At 43.1% G+C, this 16,047-nt stretch overlaps 1 protein-coding gene across 1 annotated transcript in view; it reads right to left on the bottom strand.

Annotated features, from left to right (window-relative positions):
- Positions 1–16,047, bottom strand: part of LOC139639059 (target of Nesh-SH3-like) — a gene marked incomplete at its 3' end in the record, with an annotated part of 40,431 nt that overhangs the window by 17,603 nt on the left and 6,781 nt on the right. The window contains exons 3-8 of the mRNA XM_071513121.1: positions 10,527–10,595; positions 10,296–10,428; positions 6,462–6,658; positions 5,318–5,370; positions 3,426–3,465; positions 1,998–2,078 (exon numbers count right to left, since the gene is read on the bottom strand). Coding sequence (XP_071369222.1) covers positions 1,998–2,078; positions 3,426–3,465; positions 5,318–5,370; positions 6,462–6,658; positions 10,296–10,428; positions 10,527–10,595 — 573 coding nt within the window. The remainder of the gene's footprint in view (positions 1–1,997; positions 2,079–3,425; positions 3,466–5,317; positions 5,371–6,461; positions 6,659–10,295; positions 10,429–10,526; positions 10,596–16,047) is intronic.

The raw sequence follows: 16,047 nt of genomic DNA, 5'->3' as shown, positions 1-16,047 counted from the left end.
TTCAGTCGTCTGCTGGAACAAATCTCATCACTTTCAATCTGAGTCATTTACACAAACACAAGATCTCAAGTCAAGACTTTAGAAACCTTTTCAAGTCATCAGAGTACAAGTCAAGTCAAGTCTCAAGTCTTCTCTTCATGCATCAAGTCAAGTCAAGTCTTAAGCAATTCAAGTTGTGACTTGAGTCCCCACCTCTGGTCATTACTCTCACATTAAGGCCTCAGCAGAATGGGCGGCATGGTTCATACGCAAAAACTAGCCGTGGCTGCTGTTGGGGGGGGGGGGGGGGGGGGGGGGGTAACTTACTCGTGGCATTTTACGTCCAGTGCCATCATCTCCATCGACTTTCTAACTCTCATGCCAGCATGCAGCCAATCACAACAGCTGCACTTCCCAGACCCCGCCCCTCCCAGCTGCATAACCAGGCTCAGCCAAGCAGGTGATGACTGACTGTGAATAAAGCTGTATGATTTAAAAAAAAAATAAAAAAAAATGAATGAGCGTCTCTCTGTTACCCAGTGACAACTGAGGCCATTGTGGCTCAGCGGAGCCGGGCAGAGGAATAGTTTCCTGGTGGCTCTCGGGCGGCGCTGTGGGAAATAATATACGGTTTCATAAGAGGGTAAAGGAAAATGTGTCAGAATAAAAGTGATAATAGTAAAAAAAAATATCAGTGTGTTGGGAAACCCAATTTAGGTGAATAGGTAGTAGGGTTCGACCGATATGAGTGTCTGAACGCTGATACTGAAGCTGCTGCTAGTTTGTTGATATTCAAAATTTTGTCACCATTTTTATGCCAAAACATTCCAAGTATTCAAAGTTTTTCCCCAGATTTGTATTCATTTCAGGGCGGAAAAGCCTCTGAAACATTTAGACCATCATGGGACACTAAAACTCTCCATTGAAAGACTGATGAAACAGTTTCAGGTGGGTTAGCAGCTCATTAAAGGGAAACCAAACACTACTTTTCAGGTTGGACTGACCTCTACTGGTTAAAAGGATGCTATTGCAATTGCAATCTGCTATTGCTGACCTCGGTTCCTATTGATCGATCCATGACAAACCATGACAAAACAAACAGGTAGTCTACATCACAGGTAACCAAGAGCAGCCAATAGCGGGTTCCAATTGCAGTAGCTTTTAACCAGTAGATGTCAGTCCAACCTGAAAAGTCTCTGTGTTTCTGTTTCATTAGTCTTTCAATGGAGAGTTTTTACGGAAGCCGAGAACGGCCGTGCTTGCAATTATTTTTTGAATGCCGTTATCTCGAGATCATGAGTTAAGTATTTTGTTATCTCGAGATGACAAAGCTCGTTTTTAATTTATCTCGTTATCTCGAGAAAACAAGACACAATGCAATTTCTGCCTGTGTCAGACCTTGATAGAAGTACAGTCTGATGCGTTGATCAGTAATGGATACTCCTTGATCTGACATTTTCAGCTTAAATCAGTCGCTACAGTTGTCAAGACGCCATCTCTGCATGCTGGCATGGCTCCTGATCTCTGATACACATTATAAGTAATAAGAGGAAACGACATTTTGTTTTCTCGTGATAACGGGTTGATTATCTCGTTACCTCGAGATAACAAAGCTTGTTTTCTCAAGATCACTCAATTAACTCGTGATCTTGAGATAACGGCATTAAAAAGGCTTTTCCATCCCGACAAGAAGAAAATTCTGCAGGGAAACACTGAATATTTGGAATGTCTTGGCATAAAAATGGTCAAATTTTAAGACAGTGGGGGAGAAACCTCCATCTTATCAGTGGAGTCCGATTGATCGACCAAAATCGACAGCAGCAAACCGACATATCGGTCTAATCCTGCTAGGAAGCTCTGGAAGTAAAGGTTAAAATGTCTCTGCAGCCCTGAGTGGAAAAGAAGTGTGAGAAGTGTGAGAGGGAGAAGTGTGTCTGTCTCTCTCTGTCTGTCTGTCTGTCTCTCTCTGTCTCTCTGTCTGTCTTTCTGTGTGAAGGAAGGAAGGAGCAGATAATCACCGAAAGAAGTCCTGGGCGCTCCGGGGAAACCTGGGTTTTTTAGCAGGGGAGAGAGTCTAGTCTGGGTCCGGTTGTGGAGAGCTGCGGACGCAAAGAGTCGCCACACATTACAGAGGAAAACCAGAGGGGATCCAACATGGAAACACGGGAATACTGTGGGAATACTGATCCCGTATTTCTTCTCTCATGTCTTATATACCTTGTCTAAAGCACTTTGAACTGGACGAAATGCGCGATAGAAATAAACTTGCCTTGTCTTAAAAATGAAAAATTACTCAAAGTGGGTCAATAAAGTATTTCAGTTAAATTATTAATTATCGTATCAACTTTTTCCAATATAAAATGGGAAAAATGCCTGGTTTCATGGCATTTCGTCACATTTTTATTTATTTTATTTTCTTTGATGTAGCACTATATTCCCGACAGGAAACCTGCTGAGTGAAGATCAATAAAGTTTGCTGAACTGAACTGACATGAACTGAACTGAACTGAACAACTATGTATGGTGAAAACTTAAAATTGATTTCTGGTAAAATATTGAGATAAATGAACATTGTTAAACTGAAAGGAATTGATTTGAACTTAGTGGATTTGTTTTGAATTGAACTGAACAAGTGGAAAGAAATGAAACATGGAGACTACGATACAAACAACACAATGAGCGTTTAACTTGACAACCAGGGGCGGACTTAGTGTTTTGGGGGCTCTAGGCAAAGGCAAGTATGGGCCCCCCTGACTCCCAACTCTCTCGCTTTTTAATCCATCCTTTCTATATATAATCTTGGGTAGCTTTGATAAAAAAAAATGTTTTGAACTTAGTAGTAGCTCAACTACTGATGCAGTGTCAATGAAAATGAGCTTAAAGTCAAGTAGCAAAATCTCACTAGAAGTTGTATAATAGTCTGACAGAGTAGGGAGTCGGATTGAAATGATTTATTGTAACTAAAAAAGAGGGGTGTTTTTCAATAACAAATTGATTAAAAATAGGTTTACATTAATTCTATTCTTGTCTTTTGTGGGGCCCAAGGCAGTCCCCGTTAAAAACATGAAACATTTAAAGTCTTGACAACGTTTATCTCAAACGCTTTGGGGACGAACGCTCGGTTTTGTGATATTTCTGAATCCCCTCCTGCAGACTGACCGGAGTTCCAGCTCTTTATAACCGGTCGCAACATGCAGTAATATCTGTCAGAGCTTTTATTCTCCTTGTTATTATCACCGCCTCTGAAAACAGATGGAAGTGGATGACATGCTGCGGTCTCACTGTACATACCTCCGCGGCATTTAAATAGATTCTTTACATAACGACCGTGCAAAAAAAACACCAAGTGCTGCCTGAACAAGTACAACAACACTCTGCAGTCGTGGAGGTAAAAATCACACAAAAAAAAAAAAGAAAAAACAACAAATACAAAACACAGATCTTACCAGGCCGAGGTGGAAACAGAGCGTGAGGTCCAATAGGTTTCTGAAAAACAGAAAACACTGATTGTATATTGGAAGAGCTCATTTCTGAAACACTTCATGTCCATTTTGGGGGGAAAAGTCATTAACTGATCATCATTCAACATCTCTAAAATCAGTACACTGTAAAAAAAAAAAAAATACACACTTGCTCAGTTATTGTATCTTGTCTCCAGATTTATCAAGATTATTTTAGGATTTTTTTTTAGTTAAATTTAGTTTTGTTTAAGATATTACATAGATACTGGACTCTTGATTTGTTCTGACTTGACTTGCTGTTCTACATTTAGACTTGGGACTCGAGACTTGAGACTGACTTGGGACTCGAGACTTGAGACTGACTTGGGACTCGAGCAAAGTTAACTTGATCACACCTCATGCAAAATCCAGAGCTTGGTTCCAACTGAACTGTATAAACTGTGTGTGATTTACGTCGACGCTGACAGAGTGTGTTACGCGGCCTTGACCTTTAACCCCCCCGAGAACACACACATCAACCTGGACGTCTGCCTGGAACCAGCATGTCAAGGTAAATACATGTGCTGAGAACCTGGAACATGCAGACACACACACACACACACACACACACACACACTAAACACACACACTGGGGCCCACAGGAAGCCACACATGATAGAAATATATGCACTCATGGTACTGTAAGGTACTTTGGATTGAAGCAGCCTTCAAACGGCATGTTATTTTAAACACACACACACACACACACTACACGCTCACACACACACACACACACACACACACACACACACAAATGCAGGCACTAGTGATATAATGCTTGCCTTCCAACGGAGCGTAGAGTAAAATACCATCTGCCGTTTGGTGGAGGCTTTTACCTCACATACCTCACATTTTAAGTATGTCCTGCCCCGGTGGGAATCGAACCCCCAACCCAGGCGGTGTTAGTGCCTTGCTGTAAATGCATGTGGGGGGGGGGGGGGCTGGGGGGGGGGGGGGGCTGGGGGGGGGGGGGCACTGCGGCAGCGGCAGGAGGTCGCTGGCTGATTTAGACGCTGTCTGCCTGTTTGTGTTGGCTCAGCTTGGGGGACGAGACCTGACCCTCTTTAACCCGCATTAAAACGTCTGGCAGGCGGAGCGGTGGGGGGGCTGGGTGGGGGGGGGGGGTGTGGGGGTGTAATGGGTGGTGGGGGGTGAGGGGGGGGGGGAAAGCAGATGTTTGCCTTGTTGGGTCTTACGCAATCAAGCGTCGCTCCTTAGCCCTGTTTTAACCACAGAACCAGAATGGATAGAACGGTCCTTCCACTGTTTTCCATGCTAAATTGGCTAGTTCAGCATAAAATGGCGACTACGAAATTTTAAGTGTTAGTTGCTATGGTGACAACACAAGCCTGGACATTAAGGCTGCAAAGTCTGTTAGCAAACTGTCAGAACTCAACTGAAAGCTAACGTTAGCGATGAGGCTAACGTTAGCTTTATCACAGACTGCAACCTCTGAAGCCATCGTCTATCAGTCTGATGATGATCAGACTCTGGGGGCGACGGCCAATATTTCAGGGTTTCCGGTGTAGCCAGCGGACATCCGGGCCAAGACTTCCTCTTCCGTGCGCCGGTCATTGTTTACAGTCCGATTAGCAACTTGAGACGCGAGAACGGAGTCGGAGTTGAGAGACGACGTCTCATATGCAGATGTCTGTTTATAGAGATTAGCCGAAATGTCGTCTGGACCTAAAACACCTACAAAAAGTATCGATGTTTGTGTTTTGTGTGGAGAAACGTTCGACTCAAGTTGTGTCGCGTCTCAAGTTGCTAATGATAGCCTGTATCACAGATAATGTAGGTTCACAGAAGGTTTATAGGCAGGATAACACGCTACATACCATCGGCTTTGCAAGAGGATTACGGAGCTTGTACGGCTTCTGCATGCTCTTATCTGTGAAAGACAGAGGAGACGGAGTGAGATTCACTGGAGGAAAAGGGCAGTGAGGTCAGCATGCTAAAAACTCTTTTATCCACGATTGAACCAGGTAGGCTTGTTGAAATGATAAATGATAAAATTATAAAAGTTGACAATGATAAAAGTTGCAGACAAACAGCATACAGAACAGTAAATCCTTCAGAGGCCAGACTTTGACTGTCTAGAAATACCACCACTAAAGGAGTATGAAACCTTAAACTCACTTTTTTCACCTGTTAATCATTGTTCATGCCAATTTTCCAGTGAAACACATGCTGGTCGTAATCTTGACAATTCATCACATAATGCATTTTTTCCCCCTGGATTTTCTGAGCAAATCCCCACTTACTGTCGCCAACTAGCAGCTGAAAAACCTTTGACTGAATCGTGTCGTTTTGGTGGTTTACAGAGTTTTGCACATCATCATCCATGCTACGAAATTTCCCACAGGCTCAAACTGAGAGTACCGTGACCCTTTAAGTCATCATGTAACACGCCGTGTGAAGCAATTACATGCTTTAAAGGCAGGTGTGCAAATCACAATGCAGTGTCTAAAAAATGGATGTTATGCTATTAAATTTATTGGGTTTAGTGTCCACAGCATGTTTTACACTCTCCCAAATTTGCACTGCAGCTCCCTGAGTTTGATGCATAACAAACTAAGAAATAATAATAATCTAAACAGTTAAATAAATAAATGAATAAATAAAAACTGAGTGCAAAACACAGTGAACAAAGTGCATTGTCAACTTAAGAGCAGTTAATTCAAAAACTTAAAAGTAGTTAATTTAAAACTTAAAAGCAGTATGAGCTCCTGTTGTCCCTGTACTGTTTGTGTCTGTATGGATGGTGAAACTGTAAGTTGTCGTAACTAATGCACTAATATCACCAAGATTCATTCCTGTACATTTATTATCCATGGTGAATTCAAGTGATTCGGCAAAAGTGGCCAAAGTTCTTGACATGGGAACTTAACATGGGGGACTGGGGTTTGGTAATGTGACTTGTAATGAGAAAACTGTGTCAACATCCCTCCCCCAATCGATTTAAACTGCATGAAAACAGACCCTGGCTCTTCGTACCGCCCATGTTGGTGTTGTGGATGACCGGCTTGCTCCACATGCCGCTGCGGTCGTCCTTGTTGGAGCGGACGCCGAACTCGTAGGGCGTGTTGGGCTTCAGGTTGTCGATCACGGTGTCGCTGGTGGGGCAGGTCTGGTAGATCCACTTCCTGTTCCTCTCCCTGTACCTGATGGTGTAGAATCTGGAAAGAGGCAGAGGGGCGGAGCAAATATGAGTTCAAATCCCTGTCAGTCCAGTAGCTATGAGGTGCGGTGGAAGCCTTTGAGGTTAGAGAAGCAGGGAGGTTGCTGGTTCAAATTCCCAGACCGGCTTGGAAAACCTTTGGGGGCAGTGAATGAGAAATGCTCTTCCATTCCTAAATACCAACTACTTCCGATGTGCCTTACGCTTGAGCAAGGCACTTGAGCCCCAGCTGCGCCAATGGAACTGCTAAATGGACGATAGTAGTAGACTATGGTCGTACTGGGCAGCTTCCAGTAGAAGAAATGTGGTTGTGGATCAATGATCTAAGGCGCGTACCATGTAAACACGACATTCTGGGTTTGAATTCGACCCAGAACCTTCTGTCGCATGTCATTCCTCTCTCTCTCTCTCACAATCTTTCCTTTCTCTCTCCACTTGGGTGAAAATGGCCAAAATAATCTTAAAAAAAAAAAAGGAAACGTGAAGAAGAAGAAGAAGAAGAAGAAAACCAATATGCACGCTCCAAAAAATCTTCTTCGTTGTGGTGCTGGGGGTAAAGTGGCCCCTTAGTTGACCATTTCACCATGTGAAAAAAGACAAACTTACTCCCGCACACAGTTATGAACCCTTCTTTACTCTGTCTCTCTCAACGTTTCGCTCCTCCAACCTTTATCAAGACATAGGCAGTCGACAGTAGAAGACTGTGGCGTGAATGCGTAGAACTTTCTGGAACTCTGACAGAACTGAATGCAGTTAAGAGTAAAATTCATCTGCTCAAAGTTTCCCTGACCGAAACACTGAAGGGAACGCGCTCAGAAAACGTCTTTGCACGGTCGGTGACTTTACGTAAGACTTGGGTTCAGCGCCTCGCTAATGCCAAGGGCTTGTTCCATAGGCTAACAAGGCCCCGAGGTGCAGGAGAGTGACATCCACAGCCAACTGCACCGCCAAGTCGCACGCATACGTCTTCAGTCTGTGTGGTTTCTATCTGGGCATCTGTAACCGTGGTGACCTCAGTGTGGAACAACTTCTCCCATTAGGTATTGTTAATTCTGGCGGCAACTTTGACCAGCCGACTTGTCACCGTCAAGCGATCTCCGTTTTCACTCCCTCATGTAGTATTTTTCAAAGCAAGGCTCCAAATACTCAGGCGGCAGCCAAGCACTTAACAGAAGGAACTGACATTAGGTTTTAATAAGACGCCCAAAGTGGTAGAAGACGCTGTGAGTCCTTCAGTTAGCTTAGTGGAAGCTTTGGGTCAAGCTTTCCGACGGCTTTTCCAACTTGCTCGACGGGGGAAAAACATATAATGTATTATTGAAGGCAGGAGAGAGAGCGAGAGCTGATGGAAAAGCACGTCGGTATGTCCCAGTCGGTGTAATATCACTCAACACACACACATTTCACACACCTGCAGGTGGAAAACACAACAACAGCAGGGTTGTACATTTTCCCGTGTGAGAGGAAAAACGACATGCTTCCTTAATGTTTCTCAGCAGAACCATTTGTCATCGTGTCGTTGTGCTGAATGCGAGGACCTGTTGTCTCAGTTTGTGCTGTGAAACAGGTTGACTTGAAGGCAGGAAAGAGCTTTGGAGAAAATGCCCTCTGAAAGAATGTAAATACACATACAAGACAAGAAGGGGGAGAAAAGGAGGCTTTAAGGCTCCTAAAACCGAGGGAGTCCTGTAGTCTAAAAGATTAAAGAGTTTGTTTGAACGGCTTTATGGTAAATATATAACACATGTAACCAAAGAGGTCTTCCTGAGGGGAAGGTGACCTGTTGGGTTGGTAATCAGTGGCCATATTTTATGTTTACCACACAGCCATTCAAACTCTTTTTCATCACTAACAGATTGTCATAGTTTCCCATGCTTTTTCATGAGTTTTTTGATGTTCCCCTGCCCCAGTGTCACAGCTGTAACCATACTGTAGGTCATGTGCCTGAATGCACATAGTGATTTAATTCTGAATGTATATTTATAGAGAGAAATCTATAGCATGTCTCTCCCTGTTCCCTCGCACAACAGCAGATTGGAGTTTTAGTTACACAAATGGGTTATTTCTTGGATGCAGAGCTGCTCTGGAGGCAGAAATAATCTCATTGGTTGAGTTAAACCTCAGTGGGTGGAGCCAAAAAACAAATTTTCGGACCGCAAGTTAGCTAACTGGCTACAGTTACAGTAACAAACTTGAATTGCTAAGAAGGAACGCTGGTTAAAATATAAATACAAAATACAACTGGCAATGGCTTCTTTTTTTTCTTCTTTTTGGAGGGTCAGTAGATGGCTAACTTGCTTACCTAGCTAGCTATAGGCTAGTATGGCTAGTTTGAACTTGGGAAGTCAGCTACTAGCTTAACTATTTTTTTTAGCTATTAGCAGAGCACTAGGCTTCATAATATTAGCTTCCTCCTCTCTTACCTCTTGTCTTTTTCACTGAGCTTCAGTCTAATGTTACATAGCTAGAAAAACTGAGGTTCTTTGGCTCCACCCATTGAGGTTTAACTCAACCAATCAGATTTCTGCCTCCAAGAAATGTTTGTCAGACTAAAACTACAATGTGCTGCACAACATGTAAGGTCCTGTTGTCCGTATTCACTGTGTTACTGTTAGCTGTCATTATGTTTCTGCACCACCAAAACAAATTCCTGTATCTACATTGTATTTAGTGGTTAAAAGATTCTCGTTCACAATTCAAGCATTTTCTCCAAAGCTCCCCGGTCCTTCAGCAGTCCGGCTCTGTGTTCACCTGTCATCCATCTGAACGTGAGGTCGTCCGCTGGGGAAAAGCTTTGGCCCTTAACAGCCAAACACAAACCAGATGTGTTTCCTGTCTGCAGGACTGAAGGGGTTACTGTCAAACTGATTACAGACCAGTCTGTCCCACAAGACCAAAGAGCAAACTGCATGAGCAGTGACACTGACGAAAAACGACTTCAGACTTCAAAACGCCTTTATCTCCTGTAAGAAGTAGACTGTAAATCATTTTACAGCATTTATAAGTAAAATACATGTTCATATGAAATCAAAACCCTTGACTTAGACCTTTAAAAAAGACAAAAAGGAAATGTGTCTATCTAATCTCATAACTAGGTGATTTCTGGGATTACTTTTGAATGGATTACTTCTGGGTTTCTTCTTGGATTAGTTTTGGATTGTCTTCAAAATTCATAGAAGTTAAGCCGACAATTTATTTAAATCTACATGCAGTATTTTTCATGCAGATTTGACTATTTTTGACAAGCACCTCTATCCCAAAAATAGCTGTCTTGTTGGGCCGGAACAACACCAAACAACATAATCTGTTAGGCACTTCATCAGAAAACAAATTATTGGAAAACCTCCAGTCATCCCAATGTTCCACCAAGCTTTCTCTGTTTGATCTTTGTTTTGGTCTGACCGGCGTCTCTGTGTTTGCCGCTAGTTTTTCCAAAACAAACGTAGGAACGCCTCTGATTGGCTGAACGGACGCTGACAAATCCATCTGTCTAGAAAAAGTTCAGCTGGGTTGAACTTTCTGTCCGTCCAAATGGATGGAAATCTGACAGACGGACATGTCATACTCCCCACACTATCTATTTTCACACCTGTCCATCTGTTTTCTGTCTGTAATGAGGTTACTGCGGCTCTCACCCGTCCTCCAGACACTCGTTCATGATGTTTCCTTCGTAGGGCGTCTTCAGGAAGTTTCCCCAGGACAGGAGCACCGCCGTCGGGCTGATGGAGCCGATCACCAGGTGGAGAGGCTTCTCCAGGTTCACCTTCCCTGTGGAGGCAGATGGAGGGATGGATTAAATGTCCTGAGAACCCCGAAGGACTCTGAAATATCCCGCCATCCTGCATGATGAGAAGTTTCCTCCCTACCTGTGCAGTGTTTCTTCACGTCGTTGGTTGGGATCGGCTGGACGGCGACCAGGTACTTGGGCTCTGCATCTGAAAGAGCAGAGAGAGGAAGAGTTGGATAAATGTTGATTCATGAAACATAAATGTTTTGGAGATGGTGTTTGGTTTGGTTTCACGGTCAGGAACGGAACATTTGGAGATGATATCCTAATCTTTTGAGAACGTAAACAAACAGTTTCCATCTGAGGACTGTGGTGAGTCAGTCCTCTGAGACATGCTGGTGATAAAGAGCAACATAAATAAACAAACTTGAACTTAAACTAGATGCTTTCCTGTTCCTCATAAAACAGTGTTTATGCCTCAGTAACTGCTGCCAAGCTGCCTCTGAGCAAGGCATCAGCCCCAAACTGCTGAGGCAGCAGGCTGAACTGACCTCCCACTGGAAAACAGCAGAAAACACATTTAGAAGCTCAAGATAAGGAAAATGCTACTTCTACTGCAACTAGTGCTACTACTGATACTACTAATTCTTCACCCACTACTACTACTGACACTACTACTACTACTACTACTACAACTTCTACTAGTACTGCCTTCTACAAAGTGGAATGAAAATATTATATTTTCCGCTCTGTGGCTCCATTTTGGATAATAATTCATGACAATCTGGAAACTGTGTTTAATATAAAAATACCTTTTAGCTTCAAAACACTGGATTCAGGGGGAAAGAGAAGAAAAGAAGAAAAAATCCAAGGCACTCTCCTCTGTTTAAAGTTAAAAACACTGTATCCGATAAATATCTGTGAAGAATACTGCTGGTGTAGAAAGTCAATGACTAGGATTTGGCTGAAGTCAGAAATACCCAGTGAAAATGACTGGATGGATTTAGTGTATAGTACATTTATAACGGAGACGATAACTTTTAATTTGAGAACTTAGAAAGAAAAATGTGATGAAAACTGGGGGAAAATGGGTTAATTATGTTCCACCTTTACCACCAGACTTTGTATGAAGAAAGAAAACCTTCTATTGCAGTTATGGACCTTTGTCTTTAGTGGTTTTCTTTTTTCTTTAAGTGTCTTCTTGATGCCATCATTTTGTACTACAAGTGTCTTAAATAACTTTGTATTTCAAAATGAATAAAAAGAAGAAAAAAGAAACTCCAACAGAGCACAGCCTGTTGTAGTCTCTGCTGTCCATCTCCACCGCAGGTCAGGGGACGACAGGAGGAATGTCAGGAATGCCGGAGTCTGTTATGGAAAAGGCGAACGTTTCCCTGCAGAGAGGTGATGTCACGGCCGGCCCGCCGACGGGCCGAGACACACCGACACGAAACAGACGCACACATGCAAACCATTAACGCTCTTCTCCTCTGGATCGCAGCGCAGGGAGTTTAAACCGAGGCTCGCGGTCCAGAGTTTCAGATCCAGACGGCGATGAAAGTTTTCTGCCGCACTGGAAGACTTCAGACTTCAGATTTAAAGGAACAATCTGCTGCATTTTCATATGAATAAATATCTGTTCTGCTCTAACTCAGCGGTGATCCAAGCTGTATCCAGTTCATAAAGCTCAAACTAAAACTGTCTGCTCTAAACAGACAATGGAAGTGATGCGTTTTATCTTTCCGGTTTGTTTGGAATCAACAGAAGAAGAAGAAGAACCGGGTAGTTGGCGTGAGCAGCGAAAGAGAAACTCAAACTGCATCGACAGAAAACCCAAGCTCCGCCCACACTGTTTGATTGACAGGTGATCTGTGGGAAGTGCAGTGCAGAAACACCACAGTGAGGCTGAGGGAGGAAGCTGGAGGCTGGACTTTCCTCTTTCAGTTTGCAACAGCAACACTTTGATCTTTTTGCTTCAGAGGAGTATTGCGACAACAAACGGAAAAAAAACTGTAAAAACTGGTAAAACACAACAGGGAAGAAAGTAGAAACGCAAAGCAGAGAGGAACTCATTGGACTGTAATGAAGACGCTATATAAATAAAGTTGAAAAAGTTGAAAGTGACAGGAGTTTACTGACTCACAGAGAGGTAAAGGACATTTTAGCTGTTGTTATTTCCTATTATGGTGACAAATCCTCAACCAGGCAATCGCCGGGACAAGAAGGGCGAGAGTTTGAGTCGGTCCATCTGGCCGTTTGGATCGTACAGGCAGAGACACCGCGGCCAAAAAGTACATCCAAGAACTTTTTTTATTCTGCCAGGAGAGAAAGAAAGAACAGGATGTGATGGGCGAGGCACCCGGTGCATTATGGGTTAGATCCCTGGGTGTTAACTGGATTAAGAATAAAGCCCGGGCTCTGGGGCTGGGTGTGGGGGCGAGGAGGGAGGCCTGGCAGCTGATTGGCTGGCAGAGCTGCGGGGGGTGGGGTGGGGTGGGGCTGGGGGTGGGGGGGGTTGGGTGTAGCGCCAGCCAGCGGGCAGCGATGGACATGACATCATCATCTCTCTGCTGCCGAGCAACCGACAGGCAGCTGATGGACGAGACGCGCACTGTAAAAAATTATAGTATTATTATTATTATTATTATTATATTCTGCCTTAAAATCTTGTTTTTCTGTGATTCTGTGATCTGTTGCTCCAGACTGGAGAATTGTGGGGGGTTTTTCTCTCTCCATTCACTGCCATTGTCTGGAGGAACAGTCTGAAAATCACTTCCAGCACATAAAGGAACGCCGACACAGCAGATTCTGACGATATATAAAAAACTAGTCCTGCTGGTCGGTCGGAGGAAACTTAAGGAAAACAATACGTTTATCAATATTTGTAAATAGTGGAGTTTTGACAAAGCAGATTCTGTCAATATACAGAAAACAAATCTCTAACTTTTTTTTCCCGCCTATTTAAAATTATTGGTAAACGTTTTATTTTCAGTCAAATGAGGATTTAGGCTTGAACACACAGACTGAGAATGTAGAGTAGAATAGAATAGAATCCTGTTCATAGATATTTTAATGAGAAAAAGTTGCATATTGCAGCTTTAAGAATAAATACGAGGATAAACGAATTGTTAAGATTAGGACGTTTTTTTGCAGTGAATTGTAATGAACTTTCTCTGTTGGCTAAACAACACCAAAGGCTGAGATTTAGAGGAGGGTGTGTGTGTGTGTGTGTTTATGTGTGTGTGTGTGTGTGTGTGTGTGTGTGTGTGTGTGTGTGGGAGGGGCTTCAAGAGCAAACCAAGTCCTCTTCACTTCTTAACCCAGATTTTCTTTTCCAACACATCTTTCATTTCCGACACGTTTGTTTGTGCACATGTGCAGAGACGGCCTGTTCATACACAAACTTCGGTAAATATTGATGCGTGTTTTTCATTTACGTGTCGCTCGCTCTGGAAGCCCCGCCCACACACAGGTTTACTTTAAATGCATCCATCACTTAACTAACTGCTAAACAAACCCAGGAAACAACAGGATTTACAGCAAGTATCTCACTCCATTAGCTGATTTTTGGGGTATTTTAAGATCTGAAGACTCAATACTGGACCAAGGTTATTATAGTTTGCATTTTTTTCATTCGTTTTTATTTTTATTTCTATTTCGTTTTGACTTTTTGTTTTCAATTTCAGTTTAGTTTTAATTAGTTTTTAAAGCGGGTTTGCTAGTTTAGTTTAGTTTTTATTTTTTGAAAATGCTTAGTTTTAGTTTAGTTTTTATTAGTTTCAGTGTTTTGTCTTTTTTTGTAATATGGGGTATTTGTCAGGGGTGAGATTCAAAAATTCAAAATACTAGGCTTATGTATGAAATAAACTGACAAAGACGAAACCTAAATACATTTTCTCTATAATTTTAGTTTATTTTAGTTAGTTTTGTAAACACACAATACAGTTTCAGTTAGTTATCGTTTTTATGTAAAGCCTCGTTTTTATTTTTATTTCAGTTAACGAAAATGTTTTTTCACACCTAGTTTTCGTTATTTCGTTAGTTTTCGTTAGCGATAATAACCTTGTACTGGACTGCAGGACTTGTTAAGATGGACTGAATGATTTTTTTTTTTTTTACAGTGCACGGGTCGCAGGTTTTCCCTCGAACAAACACCGAGTCTTTTCTTTTCTTTTCTTTTCTTTTCTTTTCTTTTCTTTTTCAGCAGGGAGCCGCCTGGTCCTGTCTGCCGCTTCATTCTTCTTCTTCTTCTATCGCTTCAAAGCTTTATCGGTTGACTCTGTTGTTGCTTTTGGGACCTTTGCCCGTCACATGCGGAAACATGCCCCCCCGCCCCCCCGCCCCCCTTCACCTGCTGACCCTCATTAATCACATCGGTCCCTGCAGGCGGGGTTATTTGTTCGAGGTTAATTGTGTCAGCGGCTCCGGTCCTGTCTGCAAAACCCCGAGCTGCAGGAGACGGAGGAGCTGAGGAGCCAAAAAAAACCCAAAAGTCTGCCAAAATGTCACGTGATCTACAGAGGAACAGGAATCAGACTGCAGGGAAATCTTCAGCTCTGACTGTCCACACTGTTATTTTCAACTGATCAGGTCGGTTCGGGCAGAGTTGAGCTATCTGAGTCGGTTGCCGGGGTAACGACTGTACCCCGGCAACCGGTGTTGCAACTGACAGTCTGAAAACCGTCAGGCTGAGAATCATCTGCAGAAATCTGGGGCCGGATTCACAAAACCCTCTCAAGAAGTGCCATTTCTTTCTTAACTTTAGTCTTAAGAAGCCTTGCCTAGCCTTGTCTCCTAGCCTTGTCTCCTAGCCTCCTAGCCTTGTCTCCTAGCCTCCTAGCCTTGTCTCCTAGCCTCAATGGCAGTAAGCCTAAAGTTTATTAACCAGAATTAATTCAGGCCCTATTTTGAGAAGTTCTTAAGTAGGAAAATTAAAAAATAAAATTAAAGAAATTTGTAAGAAATTAGACTGTTACTAAGAAAATATTGAGGAATTGCACTTCAGAGCCTTCTTAAGAACTTCCTAAGTTTTCCTCTTATGTCATTTCTTAAGATCAATCTGAAGAACACATCGGTGAATCCGGCCCCAGGTTTCAGTCGCACTTCAGACCACATACAGATGTGGCTTTAATCTCATTTGCAGAAATCAGTTTCCATGTTTTTTTTGTGCTGGTCAGCCTTGATAAAATCAATCTGACTCCAATCTGGATATGACAAGTACCGGACATTATCAGAGAAACCGACCCATCAGCTCAGGGCAGGTTTCTGTCACCCGGTCAACTCTTCTTCTTCTTCTTCTTCTTCTTCTTCTTCTTCTTCTTCTTCTTTGTTCTCCTCTTAGAGATTTTACCATCTGTGAGATAAAAGCCGACCTGCTGCACTGGAGTTACAGTGAACCGGCTTGTTAGATCACATCTGCTTTTTAGGTTTTTGGTGTCGTGGCGAGCAGAGAGACCAGACCGACCAGACGAGCCGGTTCAAACCCCAACCAGCTCCAGACCCCCGACCCCCGACCCCTGACCTCTGACCCCCTGTGGAGGAGGAAAGACAGTTTCCCTGTTTCCCCACCGCAGCCACGTTTGTCTCTCATGTGGCCGAAGCACCAAACCGCCGGCAGCAGCGGTGGATTTGAAGAATCAACATTGCGGTCGAGAGAGAGA

The sequence above is a fragment of the Centroberyx affinis genome, unplaced genomic scaffold, assembly GCF_046629955.1.
Source record: "Centroberyx affinis isolate AG114_WGS23_722 - 3 ecotype Tasmania unplaced genomic scaffold, CSIRO-AGI_Caff_v1 ptg006782l_1, whole genome shotgun sequence".
Lineage (NCBI taxonomy): Eukaryota > Metazoa > Chordata > Actinopteri > Beryciformes > Berycidae > Centroberyx > Centroberyx affinis.
Note: the sequence above shows the minus strand (reverse complement) of the source record. Positions and strands in the feature narration are given on the sequence as shown.